Source organism: Cherax quadricarinatus, chromosome 34 (assembly GCF_038502225.1).
Source record: "Cherax quadricarinatus isolate ZL_2023a chromosome 34, ASM3850222v1, whole genome shotgun sequence".
Classification (NCBI taxonomy): domain Eukaryota; kingdom Metazoa; phylum Arthropoda; class Malacostraca; order Decapoda; family Parastacidae; genus Cherax; species Cherax quadricarinatus.
The window spans coordinates 1,707,988-1,720,915 of NC_091325.1; the positions used below are offsets into that span (position 1 = coordinate 1,707,988).

Here is a 12,928-nt window from a genome sequence, read left to right on the forward strand (position 1 = left end):
CTTCACATCTCTACTGTTCCTGCCTACTTTCTGTATTCGACTGAAGAAGCCTACTGTGTAGGCGAAACGTTTCGGAATAAAGTTGTCTAACTGTTGCATATGTGTCTTACCTAACAATGGGTCCAGGGACTGGGCCCCCAAAGTTTTGATAGCTGAACTAGTAGGTATAAAGGTAATGAACTCAAAAGTTACAAAAGTAATGAATCCTGTAAGTATCGTTACTTACGTTTATACATGGCTACGATCATGAACAAATTATAGAGTAATAAGCAATTCACACTTCCACGCCCGGTCACAACTTAAAGCTATGTATGGTTCCTGCCTCTACCACATCACTTCCAGATAACTGTATGACTGAAGAAATACTTCCTAACATCCCTGTGACTCATGTGGCTCCTACTGTATAATAGATTGATGATAGGTGGACTGACTGATGTAAGTCTCAAGTCAGTGAGGTTCTTTTCGTATTATTGTTCACAAACTGCTAAAGGACAGTCCAAGATTGCAATCCACTTCCTTAGTGAAGGGATATGGTTAGGTCAGCTTTGTCAGGAAACAGCTTGAGTGTTTCCTGATGCTGGGCAGTTATATGATGAACCACAGTTGGAGCTTTTGGTCATGTGACTAAGGCCTTCCACTGGCTTACCCCTTCACCGCTTTAAAAAAAAAATGGTTATGCTTCATAAAAGGCATGACTACCAAGCCATCAGTTGTACCATGACTTTTCTGTTGCATTTCTCTATTATAAATGAACAAATAGGTATACTTTATTCTGTAATATGGTACACAAAGCTTAAATAATACACTGATGGTACATTATTATTATTATAATCAAGGGGAAGCACTAAACCCGTAGGATTATTGAACATTAAAATGGTATAAAATACCGACAGGTTGTTAGGTAAGACACATATGCAACAGTTAGGTATCTTTATTTCGAAACGTTTCGCCTACACAATAGGCTTCTTCAGTCGAGTACAGAAAAGTTGATAGAAGCAGAAGATACTTCTCGGTACTAACTGTTGCATATGTGTCTTACCTAACAACCTGTCGGTATTTTATACCATTTTAATGTTCAATCTGTCAGACACTGCAACACAAGGGTATCTCGGTACAGACCTACAATCAACTTCGACAACCTCTACTAGTGAGAACGGCTGGATTTGAGAGGGACCTGACCTCCCAACATCTGAGTTCTTACCTCTTCTAGTGACCTACGTCTCACCTCTTGGCGCTATATAAGCTCCATCCTGTCACTTCATCTCCACATTGTTTCATTCTATGGAACAATGCTCTTCTCCAGACTGAGGGACTGACCACCTCAAAACTTTAAGGGTGATGGACTGATTACATCGTCTTCAAGTATCTTCTGCTTCTATCAACTTTTCTGTACTCGACTGAAGAAGCCTACTGTGTAGGCGAAACGTTTCGAAATAAAGATACCTAACTGTTGCATATGTGTCTTACCTAACCGTAGGATTATACAGCACCTGTGGGGAGGATGGAAGGTATTCAGGCTTAATTCAGGGAACTGGAGCACAGATCCAGTTCCCTAGATCAAGAGCCCCTCACCAACATCAAGGAACCTCCCGTGAGGGGACACTGATGGTACAAAGACATTGGTGTATAAAATACACAAAGTTTGCGGAATGCATTACAAATACACAAATTTGTATATGTTCATAATAAGTAAATTTATTTAGGTATAGGTACACATAAGTACAATTATCATATATATAGTTTATCATGTATAAATTTCCCAGGATAACCAAAAAAAGTCAATGTGAGTTATTTCCATTGGGGTCTTTCTATTCCCACTAAGAGATCAACTAACTAGCACACACTCAGTTATACATTCTTTTTATTCCCAAACATCCATTATTGTTCTTATTAATACCACCACAGTAGCAATATTATACCCTGAACCATTATTAACATTATTACTGAAAAAAGGAACCATAGAACCAGTGTTGTAATGTTGACAAAGTTAACAAGTGAGAAGTATGAACAACCTCACTTGCTTATCTGTCCTTGTTACCTTTACATTGATTAATACAAGTTAATGTGTTGATGATATACCAAGTTAACACCGGTGAACAACACCTGTAGTGAACAACACATGATGTATCAACATAGAGGTGAGTTAACTTTTAAGGTTTAAATAATATTATAGGACCACAATGGAAATAAAGTCACTGACCTTTTTTCTGGGTTATGGTGAGTGACCAACACGTATGTAACTATGTATGATAATTTATGTAATTATGTGTATTTGACCTGAATAAACTTGAATTATTAAGGACGTTGATATATGGTTAATAATAATAATAATAACCAACAAGATAAATTAGACACTTGTTTAACACATATTAGGTTTATTTCGACACAGGTACACAGAAGTACAATTATGATATATAGTGTAAATTACTCAGGATAACCAAAAATACGTCAGTGACTTACTTCCATAGCAATAATAATAATATTTATTTCTACATGTACATGTACAACGTGTACAGACATAGCTGACAGTGATATACTATGTAGAAAAAGGTGGGTTTAGCGCTCCCCATGATGATAATGACTATATAGAAAGCCCCTTGTTATGTGGAGTATTTTGGGTAAATTAGGTCAATTTTATTCCCAGGATGCGACCCACGCCAGTCGACTAACACCCAGGTACTTATTTTACTGCTAGGCAAATGTGGACAGCAGGTATCTTAGGAAAATATATCCTAAAGTGTTTCCTTAAGACACCTGATAAGATAAAGTTTATTTCTTTGTAAAGGTTAGAATGTGTAACTGCAATTTTGATTTGCTAAGTACAAAGAAAGCACTATCATGCCGGGGCATTTTGGGCAGACTAATCCTAAGACACTCGTACCGGGGATTGAACCACAGACCTTGGTGTGTAAGCTGAGTGTGCTAGCGATCGAGCTACGGTACACCTCAATTGGGAAATCTCTATTGTGAAAACATTTTGCCAACCAGTGGCTTCCTCAGTCCACTACAGAGAAGAATAGTTGAAGATCAGAAGGTGATAAGTCCCTCAGCTTCCAAACTGAGGGACTGATTACTTCAAATGCCTGCAAACTTCAATAATTTTGTTGCATTATTTTTTTAAAATTTCCAGTGGTTGTAAGTAGCTAAGTTTATTTAGGTATAGGTACACGTAAGTACAATTATTATACATAGTAACATGTGTACACTACATAGGATAACCCAAAAACAGTCAGTGACTTATTTCCATTGGGGTCCTTGAATTATTCCAGTGCCTCACAAGACCTACTGTGGATACCCGAAAGTGTGAATAGTAGTTAACCCTTTATATATGTCATTTTTCGTTCACATACATACCTATGATAAAGTTCAATTAATAAATTATGTATAATAAGTTGAGAATTAGCACTTTCAGTGATGGGAAGAACTTCATGGCTTCTCTTAGGTTTTGAATATAATACAGTATTGTAATAATTTAAGTGTAACTAACCAACCAAGAGGGTAGTGTATTCTTTGTTGATCAAAGATGCTTTGTTTCTGTGGTAGTGTGTTTTTGTTTTCTCCTACTTGATTATGATGGTTGGTAGATGTAACAAAATTAAGTTAGGTTATACAAATATGTATAATGGTACAGTAATGGATTGTGATATTTGTTGTAGTGTTTGTCCTACTATCATTTGCCCTGATAAAATTCTTCTCTAATCTGCTTTGCCTAGGAATAAAATACATTTTAAATAAATCTTTTATTTTCAGATTTAGGAAGTTGTCAAGAGAGATATTGACATTTTCATAATTCAGGTGAAGCTTTAACTACAGTATGGCTGAAACAAATGAGGATTCAGTGGAAATATTAAAAGAGTTGCAAAAAGAAGCAAAGGAAAATGAGAAGGGCAAAGAGGAACATCTTAAAACAAATAAGACATCTACTGAAAACAAATTTCTAGGAAAGCATGAACCTGATAGTGATGAGTCTAAGGAGGCGTTAAGCAAAGGTATTAACTTTGAAGAGGATGAATCTGTTTTGGTAGAAAGCAAAAACCCACCGGATAAAAGCGCAGAGTTAAGTTCTAACAAGTTATGTGATAACACTTCAGAAGCTTTAAAGAAATTACAGTTTCATGGTAAAACCCAGACTGCCACACTTAAAAATATAAATGTTATATCTAAAACTTATTTTAGAGATGAAGATGATAAAGGTCACATAGAAATGAGTGACATTGAAAAAGCTAGCTCATTAGAAATGCAAAATGAAGAATTGAGTAAATTAAGTGATAAAAAGGAAATACATGACAAGACAATAGGTAAACATATCTTAATGCAAAGCAATGAGTGTGATAATCAAGTAGAAATAAAAGAAGTTAAAAATGAAAATGTTTTTGACGGTCTACAAATTTCAGAAGAAAAATGTAAAAGCACAGCTAATATACCTCAAGGTGATGATAATAACAGTGACACAAGTAAAAAAGAGTGCGAAGAAAAGGAGGATTATCTGGAAACGGAAGGAGAGGAAGAGGATTCGGAAGACTCTCCTTCACACACTGCAAAAGAAACAGAAACAACAGAAACGGAAACTGAAGATTCTGATCATGATTTTCCCACTGAAGGATTACTGAAGGAACTACATTTTCTTAATGCCAGGTTTGTTTCTCAGTGCTTATAATAATAATAATAATAATAATAATAATAATAATTTTCAGCATGATACAATGTTTGTACAGAGATGGGTGACATTTAGTTGTTCATGCAAAAAGCCTGTAGTTATACACAGCATTTCGGGCAAATTAAGCCTAACTTAAGACTACAGTGGTGATTTGCTTTTAGTGCTGTGTCTATCCTTTCCTTTAGGTTAGTGTTAACAGCTAGTCAGATAGCTGACATGTGAAATAACTAGCATGAGAGATGCAGAGTGAGAAAAAAGCATACAAAAAAATTTATATTTGTTAGTTGGTAACCAAAGTTAACTTGGGTGCCTGGGGAGGAAGATAACACGAAAACTTGTTCGGATTTTTAACCTGGAGGGTAAAGTATTAAAATAATTAAGATTTTCCATTTGACAAGAAAATGCAGAGTGATAATATAAAAAATGTTCACTTGTGGAAATATCACCAGTGGGGTTCCAAAATGATCTATACTTGCCCCTGTAATGCTTTTAGTTTATATAAATTACTATAAGGAACAGAAAATTATTATGAATTTGTTAGCAGATGCAAAAATCTTGTATTAAATAAATAATAGTTAATTAAATATTTAAAAGATTGGATAAATTGAGTATATGGAGTTAGAGACAGATGATTGAATTTAATGTTGATAAATACTGTACCATATAATCTGAATAGGAGAAAGTGAAATTAGACCACATAAAGAATATATATAGACTTTATAGCAAAATTCTGGGAATATCTAGGATTTATTATTAATTTAAAATTTGCCTGGTTGCATTTGGCAGTTGCTGTAATTAGAGTTTTGTATTTAACACTATTTCCCACTACCCTGGTGTTGGGAGGTACAAGATCCTAAGTATGGAGAAGATAAGAGAAGTGTATAAAATCTGATTACCCCTTATGTTATTGCAAGGGATAAAGGGCTGTTTACTATTAATGGGAGCCATGCATTATTTGCAACTTGACAGTTTTAATAATGACAAAATTATTAATTTACAGTGTTTTATTTGAATACAGCTGTGAAAGGCCACTAAGTAAAAAGAATTCTTTGCAACAAATTCATAAAACCCCCAAGAAGCAAAGAAAATTGGATTTTGACTCGCCACCAGACTCAAGTTCCTCTGTTACTTCAGGAAAAGTTGTGTACAAGAGGTTATCTTCAAGAAAGAGAACTAAAACCTGTGCTCCATCATCTGGCAAGACCTTTCAACAGGTGACAGGTTTGTTTCCATTCTCTTATAAAGTATTATATGCAATGAGATCATAGTAAAGAAGTGATATCACAATATGCAAAATAACCACTGTGAAAATAGTGAATTTCCAAGCGTTTTCATGATTTCTTACATTTCAGTGTCAGAAATCATGAAAATGCTTGGAAATTTACTGTTTTTTCACAATGGTTATTTTGCACAGTACAGTGGACCCCCGGTTAACGATTTTAATCCGTGCAAGAGGGCTCATCGTTATGCGAAATAATCGTTATGCGAATCAATTTTCCCCATAAGAAATAATGGAAATAAAATTAATCCGTGCAAGACGCCCAAAAGTATGAAAAAAAATTTTTTTTACCACATGAAATGTTAATTTTAATACACACAAACTGAAAAAGGCATGCACAATTAAATGACACTTACTTTTATTGAAGATCTGGTGATGATTGATGGGATGGGAGGAGGGGAGAGCAATATCTTCTTACTGTTTAGAAGGGGAATCCCCTTCCATTAGGACTTGAGGTAGTAAGTCCTTTTCTGGGGTTACTTCCCTTCTTCTTTTAATGCCACTAGGGCCAGCTTCAGAGTCACTGGACTTCTTTCGCACAAGATATCTGTCCATAGTGGCCTGTACCTCTCGTTCCTTTATGACTTGCCTAAAGTGTTTCACAACATTGTCAGTGTAATAATCACCAGCACGGCTTGCAATAGCTGTGTGAGGGTGATTTTCATCCATGAAGGTTTGCACTTCAAGCCACTTAGCACAGATTTCCTTAATCTTTGAAGTAGGCAACTTCTTCAATTTCTCTCTCCCCTCCTCCGAAGCAATTTCCTCAGGTGTGGCCTCTTGCTGTTGAAGTTGATCTAGCAGCTCATCAGTGGTTAGTTCTTCATTGTCCTCCTCCACCAACTCTTCCACATCCTCCCCACTAACCTCCAACCCCAAGGACTTTCCCAATGCCACAATGGATTCCTCAACTGGCACAGGATTCTCAGGGTTAGCCTCAAATCCTTCAAAATCCCTTTTCTCTACACATTCTGGCCACAGTTTCTTCCAAGCAGAGTTCAAGGTCCTCTTTGTCACTTCCTCCCAAGCCTTACCTATAAGGTTTACACAATTGAGGATGTTAAAGTGATCTCTCCAAAACTCTCTTAGAGTCAGTTGAGTTTCTGAGGTCATTACAAAGCACCTTTCAAACAGAGCTTTTGTGTACAGTTTCTTGAAGTTGGAAATAACCTGCTGGTCCATGGGCTGCAGGAGAGGAGTGGTATTAGGAGGCAAAAACTTCACCTTAATGAAGCTCATGTCCCCATAAAGTCGCTCTGACACGTCTGTAGGATGACCAGGGGCATTGTCTAACACCAGGAGGCACTTAAGTTCTAATTTCTTTTCAGTTAGGTAATTTTTCACATTGGGGGCAAATGCATGGTGTAACCAGTTATAGAAAAATTCCCTAGTGACCCATGCCTTACTGTTTGCCCTCCACAGCACACACAAATTATCCTTGAGGACATTCTTTTGCCTGAACGCTCTGGGAGTTTCAGAGTGATACACTAATAAAGGCTTCACTTTGCAATCACCAGTAGCATTGGCACACATCAACAAAGTAAGCCTGTCTTTCATAGGCTTATGTCCTGGGAGTGCCTTTTCCTCCTGAGTAATGTAGGTCCTGCTTGGCATTTTCTTCCAGAACAGGCCTGTTTCATCACAATTAAACACTTGTTCAGGTTTCAGTCCTTCAGTTTCTATGTACTCCTTGAATTCCTGCACATATTTTTCAGCCGCTTTGTGGTCCGAACTGGCAGCCTCACCATGCCTTATCACACTATGGATGCCACTACGCTTCTTAAATCTCTCAAACCAACCTTTGCTGGCCTTAAATTCACTCACATCATCACTAGTTGCAGGCATTTTTTTAATTAAATCGTCATGCAACTTCCTAGCCTTTTCACATATGATCGCTTGAGAGACGCTATCTCCTGCTATCTGTTTTTCATTTATCCACACCAATAAGAGTCTCTCAACATCTTCCATCAATTGCGATCTTTGTTTCGAAAACACAGTTGAACCTTTGGCAAGAACAGCTTCCTTGATTGTCTTTCTGGTGCCCACAATAGTAGCGATGGTTGATTGGGGTTTCTTGTACAGCTTGACTAGGTCGGCTATACGCACTCCACTTTCATACTTATCAATTATCTCTTTCTTCATCTCTATAGTAATTCTTACCCTTTGAGGTGTAGGGTTGGCACTAGAAGCTTTCTTGGGGCCCATGGTCACTTATTTTCCAGAAACAGCACCGAAAATACTGTAATAATACGAAATATTCCGAGTGTATGCTTGGATGTTACCGCGGAGGCTGGCTGGTAAACAATGGGACGGAGCGGCACATGTGAGGCTGGCTGAGGGCACATTGGACGCGTCTCGGACGAAAATCGGTATGCGGGTTTTTAATCGGTATGCGGGGCAAAAATTTTCCGATAAAAGTAATCGTTATGCGGAAAAATCGCTATGCGATGCCATCGTTATGCGGGGGTCCACTGTATTATATATACAGATTTGGTTTTACTTTTTTAAGGAACAACACAGAATAATAATCATAAAACTCTTCAAACAATCCTCCACTCTAATCTTCATCAACAAAAGTAGATTTTAACACTAATGTCATGCAGAAGGTGATGAAGAGGAGTCAGATGAAGATGATGAAGGCAGCCTTACTATTGTAGCACAGGAAGATAAACGCAAGAAGAGAAAAGGGGTGATTTCTCCACCCAGATCCAAGAAAAAAGTGTGAGTATTTCTTATCACCCTTCAAGGGTGGGGGTGCCTTATTGCTTGTGAGAATTTTTCCATTCAAGGAATTAGAGCTTCCCTCCCCATCCTTGGAGAAAACCTTGTCGCTTACCATTTTCCAGATTCTGTATAACCCCTATGGGTTATATTCAATGATGTTATGGTACTTGCCCTAAATGCATCCTGGTCTTAAAAATTTGACGTAGTGAATTTTCATTTAAATAATTTGCAGTGAGCAAGGGACTTTAAAATGGGTTCTTATAGGCTTTGAAGAACTGTCACTGTCACTACTTTTGTGCTTTGTGGCCATTATTAAGCAAAATTAAGAGTTATTTTATGGCCTTAGTAAACCACTGATAAACCATATCACGGTGAGCATTGAACCCGTGACTCACTTGCCACAAGTTCAATCCCTGCCCGTGGTGTTTGTTTGTAGTTGTGTTCCTACGATTTCATTAGTCAAACCACTGATAACTGAAACAGCAGAAACTGAACTTCACTGGGGGTTCTGCTGTATATTGAGTTTCATCTCTGATTCTACTGTAGATATGATCAAACCTCTGATTGATTTTAGTTATGATGTACATTCCATGAAAGTCGGAAAAATGAAAGTGTTACTTATGATCTAAGAATAATAATTTTACATAACTTAATTTTACCAAAAAATTCCAGCCGTGGTGAGAATGAGGATGTTCCTCAGGAAGTCATAGAATTAATACAATCTGGTATTGATGAAGTGCTTGAAGAGAAGGCAGAACGGACACACCTCACGGCTATCCATGTTAAGAACATTATAAAGGTATGGTACATATTCAGTTTTTTTTTTTTCCAATGAGGCAGGGTGACCTAAAGAGAAAAACTAAAGTTTGTCTTTTTAAATTTTAAATTTAGTATGGAATGTTCCTGGCATTTTAGTTGCCTCTTACGACATGCATGGGTTACGGAGAAAGAATTATGTTCCACTTTCCCATGAAGAATATAGTTACATACATCATTATTACAATAATACCTGGAGTTTACCTGGAGAGAGAATGACCTGAATGCAAAGCAACGTCTTTTTTAGTGTGAGAGTGAGCCTTTCCTGAGAGTGTGGCTTCATGCACACACTTCTCTCAACATTTTATGTAGATTTTTGACAGAGCAATGCAAAGCTTTTCAAAAAAATATTTGCATTCTGCTTTGGATGTCCTATAAAGTAGTCATTGTCACTTGTCCGGTAAAATGAGTACCTTATAGTACGTCTTAAATATAATAATGCTTCTTTTTGGAAACATAAATTGAGAAAGAAACAGGGTAGGATATTAAGAAGCATGTGCAGAAAGAAGACTATTAGAGAACATGATTTCACTTAAAAAGGCATGTCATATATGGAGCACTTGGGGCTATGGTAGCCTTGGATATGTGGAGCACATGGGGCTGTGGTAGCCTTGGATATATGGAGCACATGGGGCTATGGTAGTCTTGGATATATGGAGTACATGGGGCTATGATAGTCTTGGATATATGGAGCACATGGGGCTATGATAGTCTTGGATATATGGAGCACATGGGGCTATGATAGTCTTGGATATATGGAGCACATGGGGCTATGATAGTCTTGGATATATGGAGCACATGGGGCTATGATAGTCTTGGATATATGGAGCACATGGGGCTATGATAGTCTTGGATATATGGAGCACAAGGGGCTATGATAGTCTTGGATATATGGAGTACCTACAAAAGAAAACATAGTGTCAGCTTCAGATAATTCATTATATGTATTTCTTTGGGGGAGGGGGGCCCAGTAAACCCTCGATATAATAAGACTTAAAATATATTGCAATGTTTATTGGGTGTGCAAAAGAAGAAAATTAAAGGTGAATACAGGAAAGAGTAAGGTTATGAGGATAACAAAAAGATTAGGTGATGAAAGATTGAATATCAGATTGGAGGGAGAGAGTAAGGAGGAGGTGAACGTATTCAGATATTTGGGAGTGGACGTGTCAGCGGATGGGTCTATGAAAGATGAGGTGAATCATAGAATTGATGAGGGAAAAAGAGTGAGTGGTGCACTTAGGAGTCTGTGGAGACAGAGAACTTTGTCCTTGGAGGCAAAGAGGGGAATGTATGAGAGTATAGTTTTACCAACGCTCTTATATGGGTGTGAAGCATGGGTGATGAATGTTGCAGCGAGGAGAAGGCTGGAGGCAGTGGAGATGTCATGTCTGAGGGCAATGTGTGGTGTGAATATAATGCAGAGAATTCGTAGTTTGGAAGTTAGGAGGAGGTGCGGGATTACCAAAACTGTTGTCCAGAGGGCTGAGGAAGGGTTGTTGAGGTGGTTCGGACATGTAGAGAGAATGGAGCGAAACAGAATAACTTCAAGAGTGTATCAGTCTGTAGTGGAAGGAAGGCGGGGTAGGGGTCGGCCTAGGAAGGGTTGGAGGGAGGGGGTAAAGGAGGTTTTGTGTGCGAGGGGCTTGGACTTCCAGCAGGCATGCGTGAGCGTGTTTGATAGGAGTGAATGGAGACAAATGGTTTTTAATACTTGACGTGCTGTTGGAGTGTGAGCAAAGTAACATTTATGAAGGGATTCAGGGAAACCGGCAGGCCGGACTTGAGTCCTGGAGATGGGAAGTACAGTGCCTGCACTCTGAAGGAGGGGTGTTCATGTTGCAGTTTAAAAACTGTAGTGTAAAGCACCCTTCTGGCAAGACAGTGATGGAGTGAATGATGGTGAAAGTTTTTCTTTTTCGGGCCACCCTGCCTTGGTGGGAATCGGCCAGTGTGATAATAAAAAAAAAATCTGTAAATTGTGTGTACAGTAGAATTCTTTAGTGCATTTTTTGCTACTTTTTTAACATTTTTATTTAATGGATGCTCAAGCAGTCCCCATATTAGTCCATTATACCAAGGGTTTACTGCATTTTTAAGCAGCAATGTTATACTAATGCTGTGCTAGTGTTTTGATAATACTTATATCTGTTCAGTGACGGCTTGTAGCTAAAATTAATGGAGGTGCTACTTCAGAAAATTTTTAGCCATTGTTTTAATATTGTGTAAAATAAAAGAACCGAGAAAACTATGAATTAAATAAAATAGCTGGAAGCATGATAATCATCTAATTCTACACTTTATCACATTCAAGAATACGGTACATGGCTTTTAAGCACAACATGTTGATGAGTCAGAAAGAAACACTACCTTACATTTGCACAACAGGGTCAGCACTGCGTCAGCGACAGTGCTGTCTCTACCTAGTGTGCAGCGTCTCATCTCGGACATGTGCGCATGCGCACAACAGCCAAACACCTAATCACTGGAACTGTGAAGCACACAGTTCCACATAAGGATTTTTGTAATTTTTTCATGTACAGTACTAGGGGATGGCTACTGACATTAAGCTTAAGGATTATATAATGTACAAGTAATGTATAAAGAAAGAATTGAAGGAAAAAAAAACTCATTATATTGAATGTTATCGATAATATTGAGTGAAAATAGGGGGTGCTGCAGTTCCGCAGTGCCTATACACAAGTCGCCCCTGCATCTGTTGGAATTTCTTTATTTTAATTTTCTTCCAGAATGTGATGACTGACGAAAATGTGTTGGCCATGGTTCGTAACACAATTTTGGGCATTCATGGCGAAGGTTCAGAAACATCTGCAGTATATGAGCCAACACTAACAAGAGCTAAAACAAAGTATAGTAATTTTTTTCTCATTTGCTTTTCATTCAACACTTGCATACTTAATATGCAGAACACATCCTTTGTCTTACTTGTTTTTCTCCCAGAATGTTATGATTACAATTCCTTTCAAGTCCAAAATAAAAATATTTTAGTGACTACTGTATAATATGGTTTAACAAAAGTAGCATTATCAATAAGCAAGTGACATACTTTTAAACTTGGCAGGGAACTTATGGAGCAGCAAGCAGCAGGAGTTGGCAGTGGAAACATATGGGCAGGCCTCTCAAACAGCAGTTCATGTGGGACCACCTCACTCAACCCTGAGACTCGGGCACTAGTGACCACAGACTTTCCTGAGGAGGATGAAGATGAGGAATACAGGCCAGAAGTTGATGAACTTGTGAGTAAATCTTGAACTGTCTTAGGCATAAAGCAAAATAAATGAATTAAAGGCTGCAGATTAACCCCCTTCACTATCCAAGGCCTCGAAATTGACCCTTTCACTGTGCAGACCCCTAAAATTAATATTGCTCTGTCTACATTTTTAAAAAAGAGAATCTTTTTATTTTTTGAAAGTAATGACACCATAAGTACG

At 37.9% G+C, this 12,928-nt stretch overlaps 1 protein-coding gene across 2 annotated transcripts in view; it reads left to right on the forward strand.

Moving 5' to 3' along the window:
- Positions 1-1,997: 1,997 nt before the first annotated feature.
- The window catches only part of mute (muscle wasted), a 49,674-nt gene continuing 38,743 nt past the window's right edge, over positions 1,998-12,928 (forward strand). The window contains exons 1-7 of one of the 2 annotated variants that reach the window (XM_053783488.2): positions 1,998-2,138; positions 3,751-4,635; positions 5,676-5,878; positions 8,540-8,657; positions 9,333-9,459; positions 12,227-12,345; positions 12,559-12,733. In XM_053783488.2, the coding sequence (XP_053639463.1) occupies positions 3,815-4,635; positions 5,676-5,878; positions 8,540-8,657; positions 9,333-9,459; positions 12,227-12,345; positions 12,559-12,733 (1,563 nt within the window). In that variant the 5' untranslated portion in view covers positions 1,998-2,138; positions 3,751-3,814. The remainder of the gene's footprint in view (positions 2,139-3,750; positions 4,636-5,675; positions 5,879-8,539; positions 8,658-9,332; positions 9,460-12,226; positions 12,346-12,558; positions 12,734-12,928) is intronic. The other variant, XM_053783489.2, reaches the window with a different exon arrangement.